We start from the raw sequence: 23302 nt of genomic DNA on the forward strand, positions 1-23302 counted from the left end.
TCCTAGAATCATACAATTTTATTGGTATATGAAGGGAGGTAAATCGAATTTATTTTAACTATTGGTAGAAAAAAAAAATCACCAAATCTTCACTCTATAATGCCACGAATCAGTTAGTATTATCATGAGGAACTTGACCACACATCATAACTTCCATCCATGCCAATATCATAAATAGCCCCGGCAATAAATGAAAAAAAAGAAACTCGAAATGAATATTTGAGATATGCTAGCGTTAATAATTTGACGATAGTAACAAGGATCGATCTTGTACTGACTGTAACGCTTGAATTTTATGTCACTTTTTCAGTAATAGACAGATCAAACAAATGAACATTTCAAGTGGTATTGTTTTTGTATAAATATCAAAAGTTTCTCGTAAGCCGTTAACAGCAGGACTTAACCATATTTCCATCCATTGTCACAAGTGTGAAATATAAAAAAAAATAAATAATTGATTGATTAACTATTTGATCCAGATTAAAGATCTACTGATATACTGAAACAGACAATTTCAGACATACAGTTTGTGTAAACAATTATAGAACTAAAGGCACTTGATGAGTGGGAGGCATATACACCCATTCTAAAACATACATGTTTTATTGTATTTTTTTTCATGATTTCCCTGTATGTATTACCTTTGACAGTGGTTTCGTAATCTTTTTTGTCCTAATGACGATTTCAACATTAACATCAGTATTCATTTAAATTCTTGTTTTTTTTAATTATTTCTGATATCTTTAAAAAATGTCTTATCATCTTTCAAACAGTCCAATCATGAAGATAAGAGTGAATGAGAACAGTTTGATTATGTCTGTCATATACGGTGTAACATATTTACCAGGATCTCGACATTTGATAACAGGCACCTGTAGCATATCACATAAACGATTTCCCTCAATAACTACACGTTGCACATGGAATCACTACCACTACCACCTGGTATTCTATACATACGGTGTGATGGCTGTACCGCTATCACGACATCAGATGACAAGTATGTACGGTGAAAAAAATATCGCTTTCAGTACAATATATCACTGTCACTGACGTAATGTATTCACCGCTATCACTTCAGTTGGGGTAGGCAGCGTATTGTTAAGTAGAACAATTGATATATTTTCATTGATTGGTATGGTATGTATCCTCGATATAAAAAACAAAAAGGACGTTATACTGTAGTCTTCATGTTTCCTTTGTTGAAAATAATTCATTATTGAAATAAAGACAATTCTGCCTCTCAAAATAAATGTTAAATTCGCAACTGTGTGGTATAAAAGCAGAGGTAAAATTAGAACGAAAGAAAATGGAAATTGACAGAATAATTTTCTAGTCTGATAAGGATCGATTACGTACAAATGTAGATATTTTTGTTTTGTGTATGGATGTTAGGCTGGATATCACACCATTCTGTAAACGCACGTATTAGTGAAGTAAGCCAATTATAGCTGTATTGTTGACTGAAAATAACATTATGTTTTATCATATAAGGTGTTTGTACTTACGGAAGCATTCTAAGTCTGCCTGTGTCCTTGGATAACGAAATGGAGCTATCATCTTTACCCGAGGAGTATCATCAGAAACAGTATAAAGCAGTCCCACACTAGACATATAATTCCTTAAACTCTCGTATACTATAGCAGTAAACCATGTTGTGATATATGTAATATGAGCTATACGTGGAAACGCTTAAGTCACAATGCTATTCTCTCAATGGAACAGTAGATCCCAGATACGATTGGTGTTAGTCAACCCGCTCAGAACTCTAGTCAAACCGTCAGAAGATTGACAATGCAAACAACACATGTTTGTATTATCTTTGATCATAATGGACACTCTGTTCAGTTCTACAGTACAACGTTGTTTAAAACATGGATACCTGCCCAAAGTCACCTTATCTTTCTAAGTTAGCCCGGGTATCGATACCGAAGGGGGAATCCACCATCCTATGTGTTCTAATGATAAAACACACATATGCTGTACCGACAACATAAAACACACCTATATAGGAATGATGAAAATGTAAACACGATCAATAATTAAGCTGACAGATTGTAATCACGGCGATTTTTTGTCGTCAGGACGACAATGACAGTCACCATGTTTGTTGACATTGGATTTGTCACATTTTTTCTATTGTACAAAAGAGGCTAGTCTCTTCACCCGTCTCATTACTCGATAAAAAGAAAGTGCTTTGGTTTGTTTGATAAGGACAAATAAATGTCATATTGATACAACATACAACACTACGAGTCGTTGTTCTCCTATGTAAGTAAGTATATTCTGGATTTCTGAGGATGGTTATTTAGTCAGTATACTCGTTATGTTGGATTAAGATGAGCAGTTACTGGCCGTGGAAATCAAGGGAAATAACTCGTCTGATATTACCCAACTACATGTGTACAGCACATGTATTCTTTGTGTTCTTTTTTGTATCAATAAAACCCAAGTGAAGTTCGCCCTTTGCTAACTTGAAGATGCCATTTTAATGATTGAAAAGTTTATTGGAAGAGTTAATGAGAACGAAAAGTAATAAGAAAAAAAGATATGAAGGAAGTGTGGAGTTCATAACAACTTGGGATTATACCACAATTTACTATTTACTTTTAGAAGAGATTGGGAAAGATATGAAATAAAATAAGGTTAGTTGGGAGTATTATACTTTATCTTGTCAAGTCCTTTGTTTCTAGATCACTTGTCCTTATGTTTAACAAAGCATGCAGTCATTTCGGTTTAACAATGATATCTTTCCTCCAAGACACACAATCTCTAAGGGAGATTCGAAGTAATGATAAAGATAATAAACAAATTTATACAGTGTGTCAGGTTGCCAGTAAGGTTGCCAGTATGTCTAGCTGTCTGTCTGTTTGTCTGCAATGGAAAGCAATAGAAAGCAATGGAATGCAATATTAGAACGCTAATGTGATGTAAAGAGACAACAAAGAAATTCAAGGTACCGAAAAGGAAAAGAAAGACATCACCAGGATCGATAAAACAACAGGAAAATCTGCAATAAGATCAGAACGACATTAATACAAAGATAAGTAGACACAAGCGACAGAAGAGACGCGCCAAAATTTCAGGGAAAAGAGTAGCTTAAAAATTTAAGACAACAAATCGAGTGGAAAGTCTATAACAGCAACAGATAGAACTGCAAAGAAACAGGAAATTCTATAGCAGGAACGGCAGACACCACAAAAGGTAAAGACAACAACACTAACAAAAGGGAAAGACGACAACACTAACAAAAGGATAGACAACAACACTAACAAAAGGGAAAGACAACAACACAAACAAAAGGGAAAGACGACAACACTACCAAAAGGGAAAGACAACGTCACTAACAAAAGGATAGACAACGACACTAACAAAAGGGATAGACAACGACGCTAACAAAAGGGAAAGACAACGACACTAACAAAAGGATAGACAACGACACTAACAAAAGGGAAAGACAACGACACTAACAAAAGGGAAAGACGACAACACTAACAAAAGGGATAGACAACAACATTAACAAAAGGGAAAGACAACGACACTAACAAAAGGGAAAGACGACAACACTAACAAAAGGGATAGACAACAACACTAACAAAAGGGAAAGACAACGACGCTAACAAAAGAGATAGACAACGACACTTACAAAAGGGGAAGACAACAACACTAACAAAAGGGATAGACAATAAACACCAACAAAACGGTAAGACAACGACACTAACAAAAGGGAAAGACAACGACACTAACAAAAGGATAGACAACAACACTAACAAAAGGGAAAGACAACAACACTAACAAAAGGGAAAGACAACGACACTAACAAAAAGGAAAGACAACGACACTAACAAAAGGGAAAGACAACGACACTAACAAAAGGATAGACAACGACACTAACAAAAGGGATAGACAACGACACTAACAAAAGGGAAAGACAACGACGCTAACAAAAGGGAAAGGCAACAATACTAACAAAAGGGAAAGACAACAACACTAACAAAACGGTAAGACAACGACACTAACAAAAGGGAAAGACAACGACACTAACAAAAGGGAAAGGCAACAACACTAACAAAAGGGAAAGACAACAACACTAACAAAAGGGTAAGACAACGACACCAACAAAAGGTAAAGACAACAACACTAACAAAAGGGTAAGACAACAACACTAACAAAAGGGTAAGACAACAACACTAACAAAAGGGTAAGACAACAAAAGGGAAAGACAACAACACTAACAAAAGGGAAAGACAACAACACTAACAAAAGGGTAAGACAACGACACTAACAAAAGGGAAAGACAACAACACTAACAAAAGGGTAAGACAACGACACCAACAAAAGGGTAAGACAACGACACTAACAAAAGGTAAAGACAACAACACTAACAAAAGGGTAAGACAACGACACTAACAAAAGGGAAAGACAACGACACTAACAAAAGGGAAAGACAACGACACTAACAAAAGGGAAAGACAACAACACTAACAAAAGGGAAAGACAACAACACTAACAAAAGGGTAAGACAACGACACTAACAAAAGGGTAAGACAACAACACTAACAAAAGGGTAAGACAACAACACTAACAAAACGGTAAGACAACGACACTAACAAAAAGAAGAGTCGCCAGAAGGAATAGGGTGGTTACAAAAGGGATAATGAACACATCAAAACAAAAGGGAATAGTTCAGGAACTAAGGAGAAGCCAGAAGGAATGTGAAGACTTCAGTGTAGAGAGAAGAGACATAAAAAGCAAAATATTTCAGGAACTAAGGAGACATTAGAAGCAACATGAAGACTACATCAGGTACAGCGGAAACTCCTAAACAAAAAGAAATGCTTCAGGAATTAAGGAGATATCAGAAAGAATGAAAATACTTCAACAAAGACAGTGGAGACACGAAAACAAAAGGAAAGGTAAAAACAACATCAGAAAGAAATGACAGCCATAACCGAAATATAGAAGACAAAGAAACACAATGAAAGTAGGTTTATTAAACAATGAATAATGAAATGATTCTTTTATTCTGACTTGTGGCATCGTGTAATGAAAAGGAAACGATAGCTTATGCAGGGTTTTTCGTTCATTTTGGATCTGTGAATGTAATTATGAAGGTTATTGTCTCCGGAATATTTGTGCCGGCATTGTAATAAGTAAAGCGTTACATGTATGTACTAGCGACACATATAGTGTTGATAAGATATCTGCTAAATCATTTCATTGAAGCGTAACGCTGAATGACATGATTTTAAAATGTGGAAAACAAATTGTTCAATACGAATTGTGATCACCAGAATTGATGATTTGTTCTTAAAGAAAAAAAACTGAATTCAGAAAATATGAACTACTAAAACAGCAAAGGAAATTTCAACATGTCAGCCATAAATTTGACTTGAAAGGGTAGTCTCTACAGACAATGTCAAACATGATTCTTTTATCTTTCACCTGTCAATAATGATCCACGGGTTTAAACTATGTTATGTACAGTTTGTAAGTACACATACCGTGGGGCAAATATTAAACAGACCTACGACATGATTCAATACATATTTTTAAGTATTTGAAATCTTTGCTTTCGATAACAACGTCAGCATTTTTGATATTTTCCCATATTTATATTGTGATATGTTCACTATTTCTAAATAAGTCACTACCAAACGCATAACATCAAGTGATACTACAAAACGTTCAATTTTCCCAACGTTTACAACGTCAACATATATACTTCGTCACGTTTAAAAGTGAATGAAGACAAGAATGATTTCCTTTCAATTCAGATTTCGAATAAGTTAAAGATTTAGGCGAAGATTTAGGAAACGACATATAAATGGTATAGTTGTACATAGGTTTATTTGATATACTTTATGTAAGAACAAAAATCTAAAGCATAATGTGTGACATGTTCAAGTTTCTTAAAGGGATGAAAGTCTACTGAAAATTTGGAAAATGTCATGTTGAACTATCGACCATATATAACAGATGGAATATTAAACATTGGAATTCTAATCTGTGCTCTCAGAAAAACAATGGAGAGAAACAAATACTATAAACAGAAAGATTTCATCAACTAGCTTAACAAATTAAGTTCTTTTTGCACAACTTGTTCTTGGTTAAACTAATCTCTCCTGCTAGGATTAATAGCTGAACAGACTTATTTTTGTCATGGTAAGATATACCCAAAATTGCCTTCAAGTGTTGTTTCTACATATATAAGTTGTGTATTACCGACAACTAACCCCCATTCGCAACGCTTTCTGCTACATTGTTAAAAAGTCTTAATATGCATATCGGCTACTTCATTCAGATGACTAAGACTATGTCTTTAGGAGTGCAGAACAATTGAACACTTCACAAAATAATTGAAAAACCACATTTTCAATAGAGGAATTCATTATCGTCAATAGCATACTTGTTTAAATTCCATGCCTTATGTGATAGACAGCTATTTGCAATGTGTACATACTGACAACTCGAAATTGTCAGGAAATACAGATGTGAATAAAACATCTGCACATCAAATGGTGTATATTAAATGTGTAGGAGACAACTCACAACCTTATTAAATCGTGTTCTGTCAACACACGAAGAGGTTTGTGTTCGCACTCACGTCAGTGTCCCTATTGATCGAGAGCTCAAACCCGATTAGGTAGTTGATTCAACAAAACAGAAACAAAAGATAAAAGGCGCCTTTCGGTTAAGCTGAGAAAGATAAGAGCCATGTTCGGAGGTGGAGGAACGTCTATGTGGCGACAGATCATCAATGACATTTCATTCTCCACCAAAGTGCTGTGTTGATATGATGAGGTATGTGTACCTGTTTGTTAAGTTGTAAATGCAATCTATTCGCACTAACTTGGCCAATTACTTGATTTCGTAAGTTGCTGATTTCCGCAATAATTGGCAGGAGACGGGAAAATAGTAAAATATTTCAAAAGTGATTGGTAGATGTTATTGTCATTTTTAAGTCGAGATTGTGATTCAATAAATATCCATTAATGTTTCAGTAATTCACATTAATGGCTTCTTAACGGGGTTTCAAAATCCTAAATGAGTTTTGCTATCAAATAATGTTATAATAATCACATTATGAGAATGAAGACAGGCTTTCTGAACAAATGAAATATAGATATAACGATCTTTCCTTTCACAGAGGATTGTGTTTTAGTCGATAAATTTCCAATCACATACAATGTCCAAAAATTGTGTCATTTCGCGAAACGGGGGTTTTGTAGATTTTCACAGAATATCTACCATCGATGTAGTTAAGATACGGTTTTATTGTTTTTTTTTTTCAAATATTTGTTTCCTTGAATCCAATGCGACATTCAAATGGGAGAGCGTTCGTGTTACGGTTTTGAAAAGTCTGTTTTTTTAATCAGGATATTTACATATTTATGATAACGTTTGTTTGAAATATGGTATTGACGTTTAATGATGTTATCGAACCAATGTCAACACGAAAACCTTTGAAATCTAAAAACTAGTATGTATGGAAATTCTTCTTAAGAGGGTCTCGACAAATAAATTTCAGCAACTACAAGACTAATAAAAATGCTTATTTGTTCAAGATTAAAAAATTAGCTTAGTCAATATTAGATACGATACCAGTAAAACACACCTACACTATGTGTATGGAACACACTTTGAGACTTACTTGATGTTAAGGTTAGGAAATAGGTACAAGTAAACAGACAAGATGACGTGATATTGGCTTGGTGACATTTTACTCAAATGCACCACAAAACGATATTTTTAATTGGAACGTTTCTTCCATAACTTGAATACATTAATCGCGTTATCTGTTTGATCTTGAAACCCTTTCCAGTTTAAAATTCATCCTGTCATGTTTTTGATTTTTTATGTAGATGGGAGTTATAAAGATTAGTGCATTCGTTAGGTAAACGGATCTAAGATTATGGTACATTTCTTAACGTTACAGAGCTATTCCATTTTGCATGACACAATGACACGATTAATCATATTTTGTGCTTAAACTCGACTTCAATCAAAACTTTATTTGAATATAGCATCCACTTCTCAACTATAACACCTGCACTTCAAATACCCCATGCCATTATGGTGTTACCCAAAGGAATTATTAAAGTCTATTTAAATGATTTTTACGGCGCAAATTGTATATGGTTCTTAACGCCTTATCGTGTTTCATATCTAAAGGTATTAAAAATGCGGTCTCTTTCAAAAGTAGTCTCTTTTGAAAAGGTGTTCCCTTAACAGAGGCTGTCATTGTCTTGAGTTATACAAATGTGGTTTGTCATAGAAAATGTGTGACATCATAATAGAGTCGTTGTTTTTATCTTGTAATGAAGGTGCCGGGATGGTTCCTTGAAAGAAGGTGGTTTTTAATAGAGGTTGTTTATATGGACAGAAGATGTTTCTTAACAGAGCTAGTTAATCAATAAGGCCCGTCTTACAAAGATGGTTTTCTACAGTGGATATCTTTCGTAGGGATGAATTATTTACAACGTAATGACGCAGGATGTACCAGTTTCTGTGACAAAGAATTGGCATTTTCTGAATAAAGGAGCGTTGCTTAATACGGATGGCCAGTCGAGCGGTTTGACTGTAATTTGTTATAGACTTTACTACTGGAAGCGACATATTTAAATTATGATTTATTGTGTTATCTGCAGTAAACAAAATATCAATATTTGTCATAAGTTGCATATAATTGACACTTTGAATGTGTCGAGAAGTCTTGAAGATCGTAATAGTACGTAGGTACCAGGATATCAATCTCCGTAAGCTGATCACTAGTATACTAATCGACGTAAATAAATCACCGTTTTTACTGTAACCTATGTATCTAAATGTGATATCAAGATTTGGTATACTTTACTGAAGTTAAATTTCTGTGAGGAATATCTAAATTACAACACAGATGACGCTTTGATATTTTCAAATCCATTTCATATACATTGCATATATATATATACATACATTCCATTGAGTAGACTATACACTAAAACTTTGGTCCGCTTTCATATCGTATGTTAACATGTGGCTAAAACTTCTTTAAAATATTACGTACAACGGATTTCGTGCCTGGCATACGATATTTGTAAACTTCACCGAACTATTGGATAATACCAAAGAATTCGTACAAAACATGTATAAATCAAGGTACACGTGCCGCTTAATTGGAATATTAATCAGGTAACATTTGACTATTACTAAAGAACTGGTATGAACGGTAATCAATCAAACAGACCGTGTCATATGTCAAATAGACTCAGACTTAAATCCGATAGGTGGTTTGTCATCACCGGGACGTGTCCCTTGAAAACTGCCTAAAGCGGAGACATACAGCATTTGGTATCTAGTCTCTAACCATAATAACAGTTCTAAGATATCGGATTTCAATTATGAAATTCAATACATTGACAATGTAGACTGCATTTGTAGTTTGTAAATCCCACCCTTGACCCCGTTAATAGGGTCTTGTTTTTGATAGAGATATAGTAGTCTTTTAGCAGGGATGGTATTTAATTTATCAAACGTTTTTGAGACATAGAATGACCATTGTTAATTATATGTCGTCTTGAATCCCTCAAACAAACATACAATACACCTCATTGAACTTTGCTGAAAAGACGTATATTAATTTATTTGCCGTAGTAGAATACCACCTCGTCGAAAGGTCAATAGTTTTACAGCTATAGGGCTTCACACGCCCGATAAGACTTTGTATCGTGTATCGTGAAGGCTTGTTTGAGATTAAAACGAAAATCAACCTCTATGAGTAACATACACGTCCTTGGAGTAATGAAGTGTTAAGGCATCAACGATGTAAAAGGAATGGATATATAAATCTCGTAATGTAGCATTTATCAGGTTTCAAACACTTAGCCTGAGACACCGATAAAATAATGAAGATGATTCTAAATTATGTCTTATCAGCGAAAAATTAGAGCTAGTATTATTACAATGAAGTAATAGGTATGCAATATCGTAATTATATAAAGTGTACTGTTGCTCAGATATTGCTGGTGAAGTATCATTTATCCTGAATCTATTCGTCAGGTTGTGGTGTTGACTGCAGTATTTCTACCACGGAGTTTTTCCGTTTCGGAGTACTAGGATTGCGGACGGCAGAATAATTGATCTAGACGGCTCGACTTTTTGACATCATCGATTCTCTCCCAGGAGGGTGTACCTGGTTGGGGATTTCACGTTATGTAATATAATGACCGACGAAGACGGTTATTGAACGAAGTGATTTGATGTGAACTACACCAGGTGTATTTATTTCGCCGAGATTTTCCACGCGATATGGGGATACACGGCATTGATTCCCGTCTACCGTTATCGTTGGTCTATAGAAACATTAGTGTGCGTTAGTGACGGCGAATCTATCCAGCAATAGTGATATAGGAGTTCGAAGTTCCTTAGCCATTAATGATAATATTAGATTTCTTTTTATGTCGTTAAATATCAAAGTACTAAATCGCTATCAGAATGTTTAAAGAAGTATTCTGTTTTAGTCAATATGATAGTGAGTGTGCATGTAATTTCATTATAATTAGACCAAACCAAGCGTGTTTTTGAATTAATGTTATTCATCCTTGATAGACTGACGATTTGTTAGCTATATAAGGTTCATGATTGAGTTAGTGACGCGCCTTTCCTTGTCAGTGTAATAGATACGTTAGTTCCTTCAAAATGTAACCTCATGTTTAAGTTATTTAAATGGAGCTTATTTAACCGAACAATCGCATATGCGATGTGATGAAAATATCAAAACAGTCTATTCACTACCGTTTATTGATTAACAGAAAGTGCTGCCTGATTCTGAACGCTTGAGCAATAACTTCATTATACATTTGAATATCCGTTAAAAGCCGCTAGTTGGTACTTTGAACGTATTGGATTATACCATACGTACGGAAGGAGACACGAGGACATCATGTCTATAATTGTAAATTTACAACTGTGGAATATTGTAATGCATCATGACATTATGTGGAACTTCCATGTGAACGAGATCTACTGGTTATAACTACTGTAAAATGTGGCTGACAGAACAACGTGTTCAGTACAATGAACCTTAAGGAGTCACGGTGCATGTTTTCGGAGTGGTTTTAATTTGACAATACTATATATTATAAACAATGCTGTTCAATGGCATGGGTATAGCGCTCAAACAAATACGACAAAGTGTTGTATACACAGCTACCCATGATTGATACTCACAGTAAAATAACACAATGGACTAGATAAAACAAACAATATTTGTAGTCTTAAAATAAGCTCATCATGGGAAGTACTGCCGAAATTATACGGCCACGACATGTTGCAGGTCATGGAGAAGTTTGAGAGGCAGTTTACAGAGAAATATGTTCCATTCGACAGAAAGAAGAAAGTCGGGAACTATATCCTCGGACAAACAATTGGAGAAGGTTCCTTTGCTAAGGTTCGTCAGGGATTCCATGTCCTAGCAAGAGAAAAGGTAAATATTTTGTTACTTTATATCTTAACCGAAAAGAGGAAAGCGCAACCCCCATAAAAAGCTTATATATACGCTACAAGTATTTTCTGAAGCATAAGGTCTATATGTGATTAGGTGTATATATGTTGATGTAGATCATGGTGTAACATCGTAGAATAATCAGATGTCAATAACTTTTAACAACAACAGGATTCTAGACAAAACATTATAATGAATTATTTTAGAAGTTTACACATACTGATAATAAAAAGGCTCCTAACATTCAACAGATTGACGTGTTACATGTATGATGTGCATCACATCGAAATATCGGGTCATTTTGTTATTAAAGCGAATGGCTCAGTTTTCTTGCCATTAAAATGTCGTTAGACGAGTTCTTTTGAAACTTATTTCTTGATTTATGAATAATTTAACGGGTGCTGTGCTCGGATCCGAATCATGTAGCTGAATTGATTTTAGTTATTAGTCAGCAGACTTTCTTTTCATCTAGTCAAATGTGTAAACGCGCCTATCTTATTTCCTTTAGGTATCATGCCTACCATATGTACATATACCTAAAATTAATAAACCTTGAAATCATGAACTTTATTGTAGTCATAACCTCTATATTTATCGAACTTTCGTTGCTTTGATGTATAGTCCTCCAACATTATGTGTTTAATACACATTTATAGTGGTACTTAACGCCTTCTCCGGTTTTTAATCTCATGAATTGAGTAAGTATATTAATGTTAAACTTTAGATATAGCCTCGTAACACCTGTGTTGCTTTTGCCAACATGTTTGTACAGTGTCTACATAGTGCATATGGCAATGTTTTAAATACGGTTTATTTTGTTTTAGTGGTGTCTGAGTTTAAAAAACTCGCACTACCCAATAAAAGTATTTTTATTTAGTCTATTTGAATGAATAAAAAATAAGAGAAATATAGCAATGTATCGTTTTGATTAAATGGCATTATCACTAATGCTATGATGATATAAGTAAAATTAGTAACGTCACTAGAGATGGCATCACTTGTTTTTGTTTTTACTAATAAGAATGATTCGTTCTAGTTACTTCATTGAAGCTCTCTGGTATTCCTGTGTGGACACAAATGAAGCGAATTCGCTGCTTCTCCATCAAATACTTATCTTGTACACATTTTTTAAAGTTTGGTCTATAATTGACTTAACGTCAAAGTATCTGACGTAAAAGAATGTGCCATTATCTCCCAAACATTTTGAACAGTGGTTTATATTCTCTTTGAAAGTCTTATTAAATATAATAGTGTATATTTTCACCCGTGCTTCGCATTCGTGAAAAATATTTTGGCACGCTTGTGAAATATATGATGTTGATCCTCTATATATAGAATAATTGGATGATCAGATATGATTTCATTCTGTGGAAAAAAAATATTTGGCAGCTTTATTTTTTCTGTCCCTGTCTCATATATCATGTCCGTAATTGGTGAACAGGGGCCCACTATAAACATATTTATTAGCTGAGGGATATTTAAAGAATTTGTAATACCCGGACTGTACAATAAAATATGAAAATGATTGCAAATAAAACTCGTGAGTGTTTAACGAAGCTCCCGTATATTGAAAGGTGAATACTGAAAATCGAGGGCATATTTGACACAAGCATTTCCAACAACAAGAGCATGTCTTCCTGATAAAACAACTTCAAATGGCAAAATCTGATCATGTAGGTGTCTGTTTTGAGCAGACATAGGTATATCGCTCTTTGATCTGTTACATGGACTATTAATAGGTTCTATTATGCTTGAATGACTATAACGAACCACTATATCTCACCCATTCATATACACGGCCATAAGAAAAAAGGTTTATATGTATATGTAAGTGATATGCAATGTAATCTTGTGGTTTTGATTCAAAGTTAACAAGTGATTTTATCATCCAATGAATAATATAAAACATTTAAATTAATTTCAAAATCAATTTTCTTTCTTAAGTATTATGTTTCTGTACATTGAATTATTATAGTCATTTCAGCATTTAAAAGAACCAAGTAGTGATCGATTACAAAATGTTAATTGAATATTTGCAGTGTAGGTCGATATAAAAATACAAACCAAACCTTACAGTAATCCCCAATACACAGTTTAATTATATGTGAAATTAATGTTTCATGATCGATATCAAATATTACTGGTAACGATTTTTGAAATATATTTTGTTTAATATTCTATTCATATATTTATTTGACAATAAATCATCATTATCATCGAACATTCAATAAAAGAATATTTGATTATCTATTCAACTAGACGCCACTTTCTATACGAAGTCATGTTACATGTAATTGCAGTACCGAAAACAGTGTTTGAAAGTCAATATATCAATCTATTTTGTCATAATCTATGTTGGTAACAGTTCATAACATGTTCATGTCTATGAAAAGACAATTGAACAATACCACTGTTCATTTGTACTATTATCAATTCCATTTGATCATTTTTGCGATAATACATAAAAAAATATCTTTAAATCACTGTTTCGCATATACTAGTGATTCGTAATAATAATATGCCATTGAAAAAATGAACCACGATTTTCACATAATGAGATCACAAGAAACTAGAGTACGTAAGAATGTATGACTGTTAAAATCAACTGATTGTGTAATCTTTTGTAACATTTCGCTCAAAGATGAATCCATATTTTATCATTATACTTTCTTTCAATCGTTTTTATACATTACTCGTCACACTTGTGTTGATGTGTGTTGTATAGGTAGCGGTGAAGGTGGTGTCGAAGAAGGCCATTCTCCTTAGGGACTATGTAAGGAAAAACGTACACAGGGAGGCAGTAGTATTACAGAAACTCCAACATCCTAACATCGTCCGTCTGTTCGAGGTGATGGAAACAGAGAATACGTACTACATAGTCTTGGAATATGCGGATGGAGGCGACTTCATGAAATATTTATCTGGAAAGTGAGCAAATCAGAATAAGGTTGTGGAGTAAATATAAACGTAGAATATATTATTTGTAGATCTCTTAATATAGTGATGTAAATATATCTTTATTGTTTAAATTGTTGTTTATGAGATTTCGACGCTTTACAATGTGTATTACAACAAATATATTAATAACCTATTTCCTTTATTTATTACAACTTTTGTCGTGTCTATCTGTAGACCCCGACCATTTAAGTAATCGCACTGTTTATATTATTATACCGTTATGAGAGTAAATAGTACTATAGAATAGATAATCCCCACTTTGTTCTGAGACTACGACTACAATTATTTTGAATTCATCGCAACTTGGTAAACTTGATATCTTGCATCGTACCAAAGTCGTCCCCTACTCTTCAATATGGGAGGTTGTCTTATTGCCTTGTGATTAGCTCGAAAATGCATTTGGGGTTAAACTATACACGACACCAATATAATTTCTTTGTGTGGTTATAGAATGAAACTTTATATTTCATTTCGTCCTATTATCTTTAATCCAAGAAATGCTCAATTATCAAAAACATACACAGTTGTAATCCGATTTTAAGTGATCCATATTTTTGATTACTTATTTTCAGAACAAAATTCCTCCGAACTGATTTTTTTTTGAGCTAGTAGGGAGGATCGCTGAAGTCCTTAAATCTATCTTATCTCGCTTAATATTTCAAATTTGTAGGAAATACTTAACAGAATTTGAATGTAGACGATTCTTGCGGCAGCTAACATCGGCAGTGGACCACATGCACAGATCTAATATTGTACATCGGTAAGTTGTAATCATTTTATGAAATAATTTTTTTTTCAAGATTTCACATTTGTAATGTTTTACAATATATCACAAATGTATTGTCACGGGCGTTATAAAAAAGAAAAGAAAGAAAAAAGATCGTCTATGAAGGCAAAATGACATAAAGTTGATTAATGTACTCTTTTGGATTTTGACAACATGCCGAATGAGGGAAATACAAAATAAAAATAAATGTTTTATCATATTCAAATTTCAGAGATTTGAAGCTGGAGAACTTCCTTCTCGATAAAGATATGAATATCAAAATTATTGGTAGGTATAAATATGTTTCATGTATTTTAGAGATAGTAGTTTATTTAATTTTAGCTAACAATACCAAAGGCTCATATTGTAAAGTGTTTTATAAATTAAGATCGTATGTGATTACACCGTGTACTCATGAAATGTCAGCTGTTAAAATAGATATCCAAGCGGTCACCACATCCACACAAAAAACGCTTAAAATTTCAACGCCGCATTATTGGTGCTTAAAACAATACATTTAGAATAATCATTAAGGAACATGATTCCATGCTGCTGTTATATGAGTGCCAATTACATATTTTTATAATATTGATGAAATTTTAATTGTGTTTGCTATATTTGTTATTTCAACATTTACCATTGTGCAGGCAGCCATAAACAAATAATGCTCAAGTGTAGAGCAATAATTATAGGTGTAATCAAGCTACCTTAAATCGGCTATATTCAGCAACGGAATTAATTATCACTATTAACTAAATTATCATATGTACTTCCTTTTGTTCCAATACATATCTAAAAACACGATCATTATCGAGCTGTTGATTACTTTCTATAGTCCATTGTGTCTGTAAACACATATCGATCAAATCCCGATCGTGTAGCCATCCAAACCTCATTAGCTCCTACTCAGGTTTTATACAAAGTCGATAAGTACACACTTCCTTTCTCACACAGTGCAAGTTAGCCAATATAATGACCTTTAATTAAAGTAATTTAGTATGCCTTTTATTTGTGTTTTCTAATTATATAACTGGTTTATAAATTCGATTTTTTTCTCAAATTAACGTTCATTATATTGGCGGTAATGTCTGTACAGATTTTCTGCACGAAAATAGATAAATATTTGTATTTATTCCGTTGTTTAACTTCAAGATTCAATCGATTATATTGCAAAGGTAATAAAACATCATTCATTCACGTTTGTATATTTCACAGGATGCCCTAACAAACAAGTAGAGTATATGTAAAATTCCTGCATATAGCCTAAAAGTTTACAAATGACAAAGAAATGGGTTTTAACACGTGTTAGATATAACATTAATGATATTTTGAAGAAAAAATACTGTATGACAATCACCCTGTGATGCATTTTGACTTCGCTCAGTCATTTGTTGTTTTTGGGACCATCGATGTAGTAGCGAGTAGGAGGAGAAAGGTGTCCTTCGGTATGGATGTAATCAATGAAGTGGTAGATAAAACTGAAAAACTCTGACTAAAGTATTGCTATATTCTAATGATACTTCATAATGGCAATGTTATTTCCACTGAAATTTTACAATGTTATGTTTGTTATAAATAATGAAAAATAATAATGATTAGAAACCTCCGCTGTAACGTTATATTGAAATATTTGTTCGTTATTCATTGGCTTAAAATGTGTATATCAGTTACTGAAAGTAATTATTCGTTAAAATACTGTATTGATATATATATTACAATCACAGGCAGCCCAATGAATTAACCATTTAATCACCTCGTCCATTAATGGAACACATCCTGAAAGACAATATATAACTTATTGACTTGACTCTCTCTATTATGGTCCTTTTCGTTATATTTGATTTCTGTTTAACAAGTCCAAATTGATATCAGCGGTAAACGAGAACTCATTGATATACATAACGTCAACCTGCACAATAACTTAATGATGTATTGACGCACTTTCAGCATCTACCAACGGAACGTAATGATAGTAAAGTGTAAACAAGTATGAAGCGATTGAGCTTTATTTATTGAAATTACAATGTAATACTAATATTTTAGACTGATTCTGGTATGTGATAGTCATTATTATTGTTCAAGTGCTACGCTGTTCCTTTTTGAATTTCATTTTTATGCTGTTTTGTGAAGTCTTGATTTATAGAAATCTACGACAAAGCATTGTTGAAGTCAGTTTTAAAAGAAACCTAATCTTTTTTCTGGATTAAGAATATTTTGAATGATTAGATTGCTAACAAGCTTGTATGAAATAAAAACAGTACACTTAATAAAACGTATAATATGTTCAAATTTTGTCATTGAACATATTTCATACAGTTATGTTTTATTTCCAGACTTTGGACTCAGTAATGTGTTCTATGGTGAAACATCGCTTAGTACACAGTGTGGGTCGCCAGCTTACGCCGCCCCCGAAATCTTCAGCAATCAGAAGTATGGATCAAGCGTGGACATCTGGAGTCTGTATGTATTGCTAACTTAGAACAATGAGTATCTACAGTCGACATATTTTAATAGATATAGTGTATTTGATTTGCAGCTGTCAACAATTGACCTTTATGGAACTGTGATTCATAAGTCCTCCCATTGACAGTCGCGAAAGAGAATACCTTGGGTAGTAAATTACATTTGTGAATAACACTAACCATTACTATACGGGTAATCAGTAGCTAATGATTATGGCTTCACGCACTTCAACATATTTCATTTAGACTTGTTGATTGGAATAAATGCTATTGTGTATTGCGTTCTTTTATTCCAACCGCACAAGGCAGTTCTAGTTATATTTCATTATTTCGATTATATTGAAAACAGTGTATATGTCAGTAAAGAGATAGCTTTTGTCGTTTGTCCGTATCAACATTATAATTTACTACTGACTATGGCTATCATCTTTATTGTAGTGGAGTGTGTATGTATGCAATGCTGATCGGCACTCTGCCATTCGTACCCCAACCAGCTAATAACCTCGCCCAACTTCACGCCTTAATTCTGAAAGGTTGTTCCATTCCAGAAGAACTCTCTTTAGGTAAGTTGGATTGCAGAACTAAGAAAAATCATACGCATTGTTTTGTTCTATTTCAGTCTTTCAAAATATGTCATTAAAATTAACTCTGATTATTGATTTATTATATGCGTATTTTAAGTAGCATTCTGTTCTTCTAATTTGCATTTTATCTAAAAAGTAGATCTATATTCGAAAATGAAACTGACGCATTTAAAAGTTCTTTAATGGCTTATGTTTCTTTTAAAAGAAATTTAATGAGTCTTCATAGCTTTTGTCAAAAATTCTTATATTTTCCCTCTAATTTCTGTTAGGCATACTGCTGTTTAAATGATCGTACTGTGATTGTACACAGCTTGACGCCATACAATATCATAGGTCACACACAATTGGTTACGACGTTTACAGAACAATGGTTTACAATATGTAAAATACAAATCTCTATTCATATGCCTCTTGGTTTATCTTTGACATTAATTAAAGTACAATGCTATTCGAAATCCACCCCGATTGGAACATATATCGGTTATCTCATCATGAGTAATGACATTATGCTTGTATCTTGTTTTTCTCAAACTGTCATATATTCATGCATTATTCATTCAATTAGGGATCAGATATTTTCCTTTTATCATACTTACATTGTGATTAATCGAATCATATTGATTTCGTTGATCTAGAATGCAAAGATTTATTAAAACGCATGCTACAACCGGACTACAGACGTCGAATAAGGATTGAAGAGGTTCTACACCACGTCTGGATGTCAGTAGGGTACGATGAACATATTCATCGCCAGCCAACGCTTCCCCATGTTACACCAGTACCACCTCACGAATCGGTGCTTCACTACATGACAAACACCTACAGCTTTTCAGAATCTGACGTTATTGAATCCCTCGAGGAAAGAAAAGTTAATTCTACAGCCGCCACGTACAACCTTTTGTTGGACAGGTTTGAAAGTGGACTTCATTTAGTCGGACTGTCTGTGGAATCCCCTACGAGGGATCAACAGTTTACATCACAAAGTGATTCCATCACAAACAAAGACCATTTCCTGGAAAAGGGAAGATTACCCGCTGAAATAAACACCCCTATGATAAATCCCACTTCATACAGGAGATATGTGCAATTTTTACAAGAGACGAGACATAGAACACTCAGTCGTCAGCAAAATGAATCGTTTTTGTTTCAAAGACAGAAGATCATAGCTTCCATAAAACCAGAAAGTAGAATAGGTATAAAAGACGGCTCCAATGGTAAATATTCCAATGTGCCATATTCAGCTCCAACGTATGAACAACTGTATGCGTGGGGCTCAGATAGGGGTGGCAAGCATGATGACCTTACAAAAAGGTCGTTTGAAGTTCACGACGATTCATCAAAGGAAACAAAATCAAATGAACAGACAATTTTGCCTGTTGTAGATACAGACAGGAATAGAAATCTAAGTGTTTCTCCTCTGAAAGCCGTGGGTCGACAGCAGTCTATCAGTGATTGTAGTGATGTGCTAGAAGACTCCAGTAAAAACTTCCCTGCCAAAACTTCAAAACCAGCTTCTTCTGGTAAACTTGTACCTCCCACCAAAAGTGGAAAAAAGAAACTGCCTCCACAGCGTTCTATGTCAGAACCAAATACAAGAGATACCGACAATTTATCAATAGTGTTAACCGAACCTTGCTCGGACGATGTGTGGGGCCCAGTACAAAGACATAAGGCTAAATTAGTAAAAGGAGTTACTCTCACGCTTTCGAGGAGTAAGACTATATTCGGTAATTCTATATCGTCTCAAAAGTTGCTCACCCCAAGGGATCAACGGATTCTAGGCGACGCACAGATCGTAGGCAAAGGTAAGGTTTTAAAGGCTTGTATTTATTATATTTAAAGTTAAAATCATTAATTAATTAATCAAATTACATTAATGAAGGAACATCGTTACAAGACCTTTTGATTATCTAATTAATTTTGTATTTAAGTTATGCTATTTATTTTCACAGAAGAGAACACGAAATCTGGTAATATTGTATCAGGAATATAATGGGAGTTGGTGATAAGCTTACACATAATAAAGCGCCTGTTACCTTGTGTCTATATCATCTTACTTATTTGAAATACTATAAAAGGAAATTGCTTGTCTACCATAAAGGAATAAAACAATAGTAAAATGTAGTCTAGACACTGTAGATAGAGGTATATGGTTGTTTTCGTATTATTTCTTTAACTTAGAGTAGTATCTTGCACTTAAAATAATAATTTTACGTCATTCTAGACACGTTCACTTTGTATGTTATGAATTTGGGAATTTTGTCCCTTTAGTAATCAGATGTTTTACCTGTTACTGACATTGTGATATTGCACATTGATTGTTGTTGGACAGTCAAAGATATTTTTCTCCACTGGCTTTCTGATAGATAAATTCAAAAGTATTACATAATATTAATCAATGCAATGATTTAAACTATATTACGATCTAGAAATGTAGTTCGAATACTTTTGTTGTGAAGCTTTATTCTCGGTGCATACGCGTTGTAAGTTTTTGTTACAAGTATATTGGAAGATATCGAACCTGTACTGTATTAATGGCAGATAAATCGTATGGTGTAATATAAGCTGACTTGTGCCCCCTGTACGTTAGTGTCTGTATTAATGGTAGATAAATTGTATGGTGTAATATAAGCTGACTAGTGTCCCTTGTACGTTTGTGTCTGTATTAATGGCAGATAAATTGTATGGTGTAATATAAGCTGACTAGTGTCCCTTGTACGTTTGTGTCTGTATTAATGGCAGATAAATTGTATGGTGTAATATAAGCTGACTAGTGTCCCTTGTACGTTTGTGTCTGTATTAATGGCAGATAAATTGTATGGTGTAATATAAGCTGACTAGTGTCCCTTGTACGTTTGTGTCTGTATTAATGGCAGATAAATTGTATGGTGTAATATAAGCTGACTAGTGTCCCTTGTACGTTTGTGTCTGTATTAATGGCAGATAAATTGTATGGTGTAATATAAGCTGACTAGTGTCCCTTGTACGTTTGTGTCTGTATTAATGGCAGATAAATTGTATGGTGTAATATAAGCTGACTTGTGTCCCCTGTACGTTTGTGTCTGTATTAATGGCAGATAAATTGTATGGTGTGATATAAGATGACTTGTGTCCCCTGTACGTTAGTGTCTGTATTAATGGTAGATAAATTGTATGGTGTAACATAAGCTGGCTTCTGACCCATGTACGATAGTGTCTGTATTAATGGCAGATAAATTGTATGGTGTGATATAAGATGAGTTGTGTCCCCTGTACGTTAGTGTCTGTATTAATGGTAGATAAATTGTATGGTGTAATATAAGATGGGTTGTGTCCCCTGTACGTTAGTATCTGTATTAATGGCAGATAAATTGTATGGTGTAATATAAGATGACTTTTGACCCCTGTACGTTTTTGTCTGTGTTAATGGCAGATAAATCAATCGAATTGTGTGATATAAGATGAGCTGTGTCCCCTGTACGTTTGTGTCTGTATTAATGGCAGATAAATCGTATGGTGTAATATAAGCTGACTTGTGTCCTCTTACGTGTGTTTCTGTAATAATGATAGATAAATCGAATGTGGTGATATAAGATGACTTGTGTCCCCTGTACGTTAGTGTCTGTGTTATTTGTAGATAAATCAATCGAATGGTGTGATATAAGATGAGTTGTGTCCCCTGTACATTTGTGTCTGTATTAGCCATTATATTCTGCTAGCTATAACTAAGGTTTACTGCTTTCTATCTGGCTTCTCTCCATCTTTTACCTATGTAGATGTCTCTGGGTGTCAGTGTGCGACTCTATCATATATATTTTGAAACATATATACATACATGTTGATATATCAATATGTGCTTTACATGGATGCTATGGGATGTGTACATTAATATCAATTTTAAACAAATATCAAATTATAAAATTTACTCAAGAATAATTTCTTCTTTTTATGTATTACATCTTTATTTTAGAGTACATGTTTTTTACACCTGTACATTCAAACTGCATTTTGTTTCCTTTTTTATTTTTTTCGTTAAGTTTACACCCTTGCTATCGTAACGTATATTACGATCTCGGACACAAATATTGTATTGATAAGATTTATAAAAAGAAGTCCATCATGATATATCATTGGTAAGAAACGGTAGAAATTTGTATTTTCTGACATGCTCTATTCAACACAAGAACACTTTCACGAAATGATTTATCTCTGCAGGTCGGATAATGGTTGAGCGATCGGCATCAACCCGTCACTATCGCCAAACATATGTGACTGACTACCAGAAACCAAAGACAGCTACTGGCGTGAAGAACAGATTTCCTGATGTAGTAAATCCCGCCAGTGTGAGAGCAAAATCAGACTTAGGGATGTACCCCAAGAGTGAGGAGATTTCCCATTTACCGGAAGTTGTGGATTTATCAAGCTACGATATTCCTGTTAGTCCTCCCTCCCCCGTGGAGCGACTGATTGTTGACGACGAAGCCCCGATGATACGAATTCGAATTACCAGTTGTATGAAACAATGAACTTTTTAAAACAATGTGCAATAATATAATGTAGTTAGTGTATGGTTGTATGATAGATAAATCTACGAATATTTTTAAGTGCTCAGAATTGTTTTTTGTCTGAGAGTATACATCATACATACACTTGATAATGATAATGATTAACAGTAATAATAATAAAACCAAGTCTCCGTCATAAACCTCATGTGTTAGAATTTTATTTGCCATTCAGTTTTGCAAACTTACATTGATCAAAAGCTGTCAATTAGTTTCTATATTGGCATGTGGTTACATTGAAATATAATATACCATAGTATTAAGCTAACAACTGCGTTTCACCACATGTACTTGTTTGCCTGTGAAATAGTATCTACATCTTCAAAATAAGTTAAATCTTCAAACTTGTTACACCCTGTGATATAGTGTACTCAACAAACAACAATTATACATTAGTCAATATACGTTTAGCTTCATTCTGTAATTGTAGTACTGTCAATTTTACAGTTTTGACAATGTTTCAGTAAACATTGTTGCAAATATTGTTAATGATATTTCATAACAGT

At 33.8% G+C, this 23302-nt stretch overlaps 1 protein-coding gene across 1 annotated transcript; it reads left to right on the forward strand.

The window, feature by feature from the left end:
• Positions 1 to 11308: 11308 nt before the first annotated feature.
• Positions 11309 to 22760, forward strand: LOC132548661 (sperm motility kinase Y-like). Its single transcript, XM_060212539.1, has 9 exons — positions 11309 to 11467; positions 14211 to 14413; positions 15114 to 15203; positions 15442 to 15497; positions 17543 to 17669; positions 18110 to 18234; positions 18891 to 20060; positions 20208 to 20225; positions 22450 to 22760. Exons 1-9 carry the CDS (start codon positions 11309 to 11311, stop codon positions 22758 to 22760), a joined length of 2259 nt encoding a protein of 752 aa, XP_060068522.1.
• The last annotated feature ends 542 nt before the right edge of the window (positions 22761 to 23302 follow it).

The sequence above is a fragment of the Ylistrum balloti genome, unplaced genomic scaffold (genome assembly GCF_031769215.1).
Source record: "Ylistrum balloti isolate Yb309-2 unplaced genomic scaffold, AGI_CSIRO_Ybal_v1 Utg370022, whole genome shotgun sequence".
In the NCBI taxonomy this organism is placed as follows: domain Eukaryota; kingdom Metazoa; phylum Mollusca; class Bivalvia; order Pectinida; family Pectinidae; genus Ylistrum; species Ylistrum balloti.

Excerpts from the sequence above, each read along its gene's own strand:
- LOC132548661 (XM_060212539.1), top strand. The coding sequence starts at position 11,309 with ATGTTGCAGGTCATGGAGAAGTTTGAGAGGCAGTTTACAGAGAAATAT. Across the intron at positions 14,414-15,113 it reads ATGAAATATTTATCTGGAAA|GAAATACTTAACAGAATTTG; the intron begins GTGAGCAAATCA and ends TCAAATTTGTAG. Across the intron at positions 17,670-18,109 it reads AGCGTGGACATCTGGAGTCT|TGGAGTGTGTATGTATGCAA; the intron begins GTATGTATTGCT and ends TCTTTATTGTAG.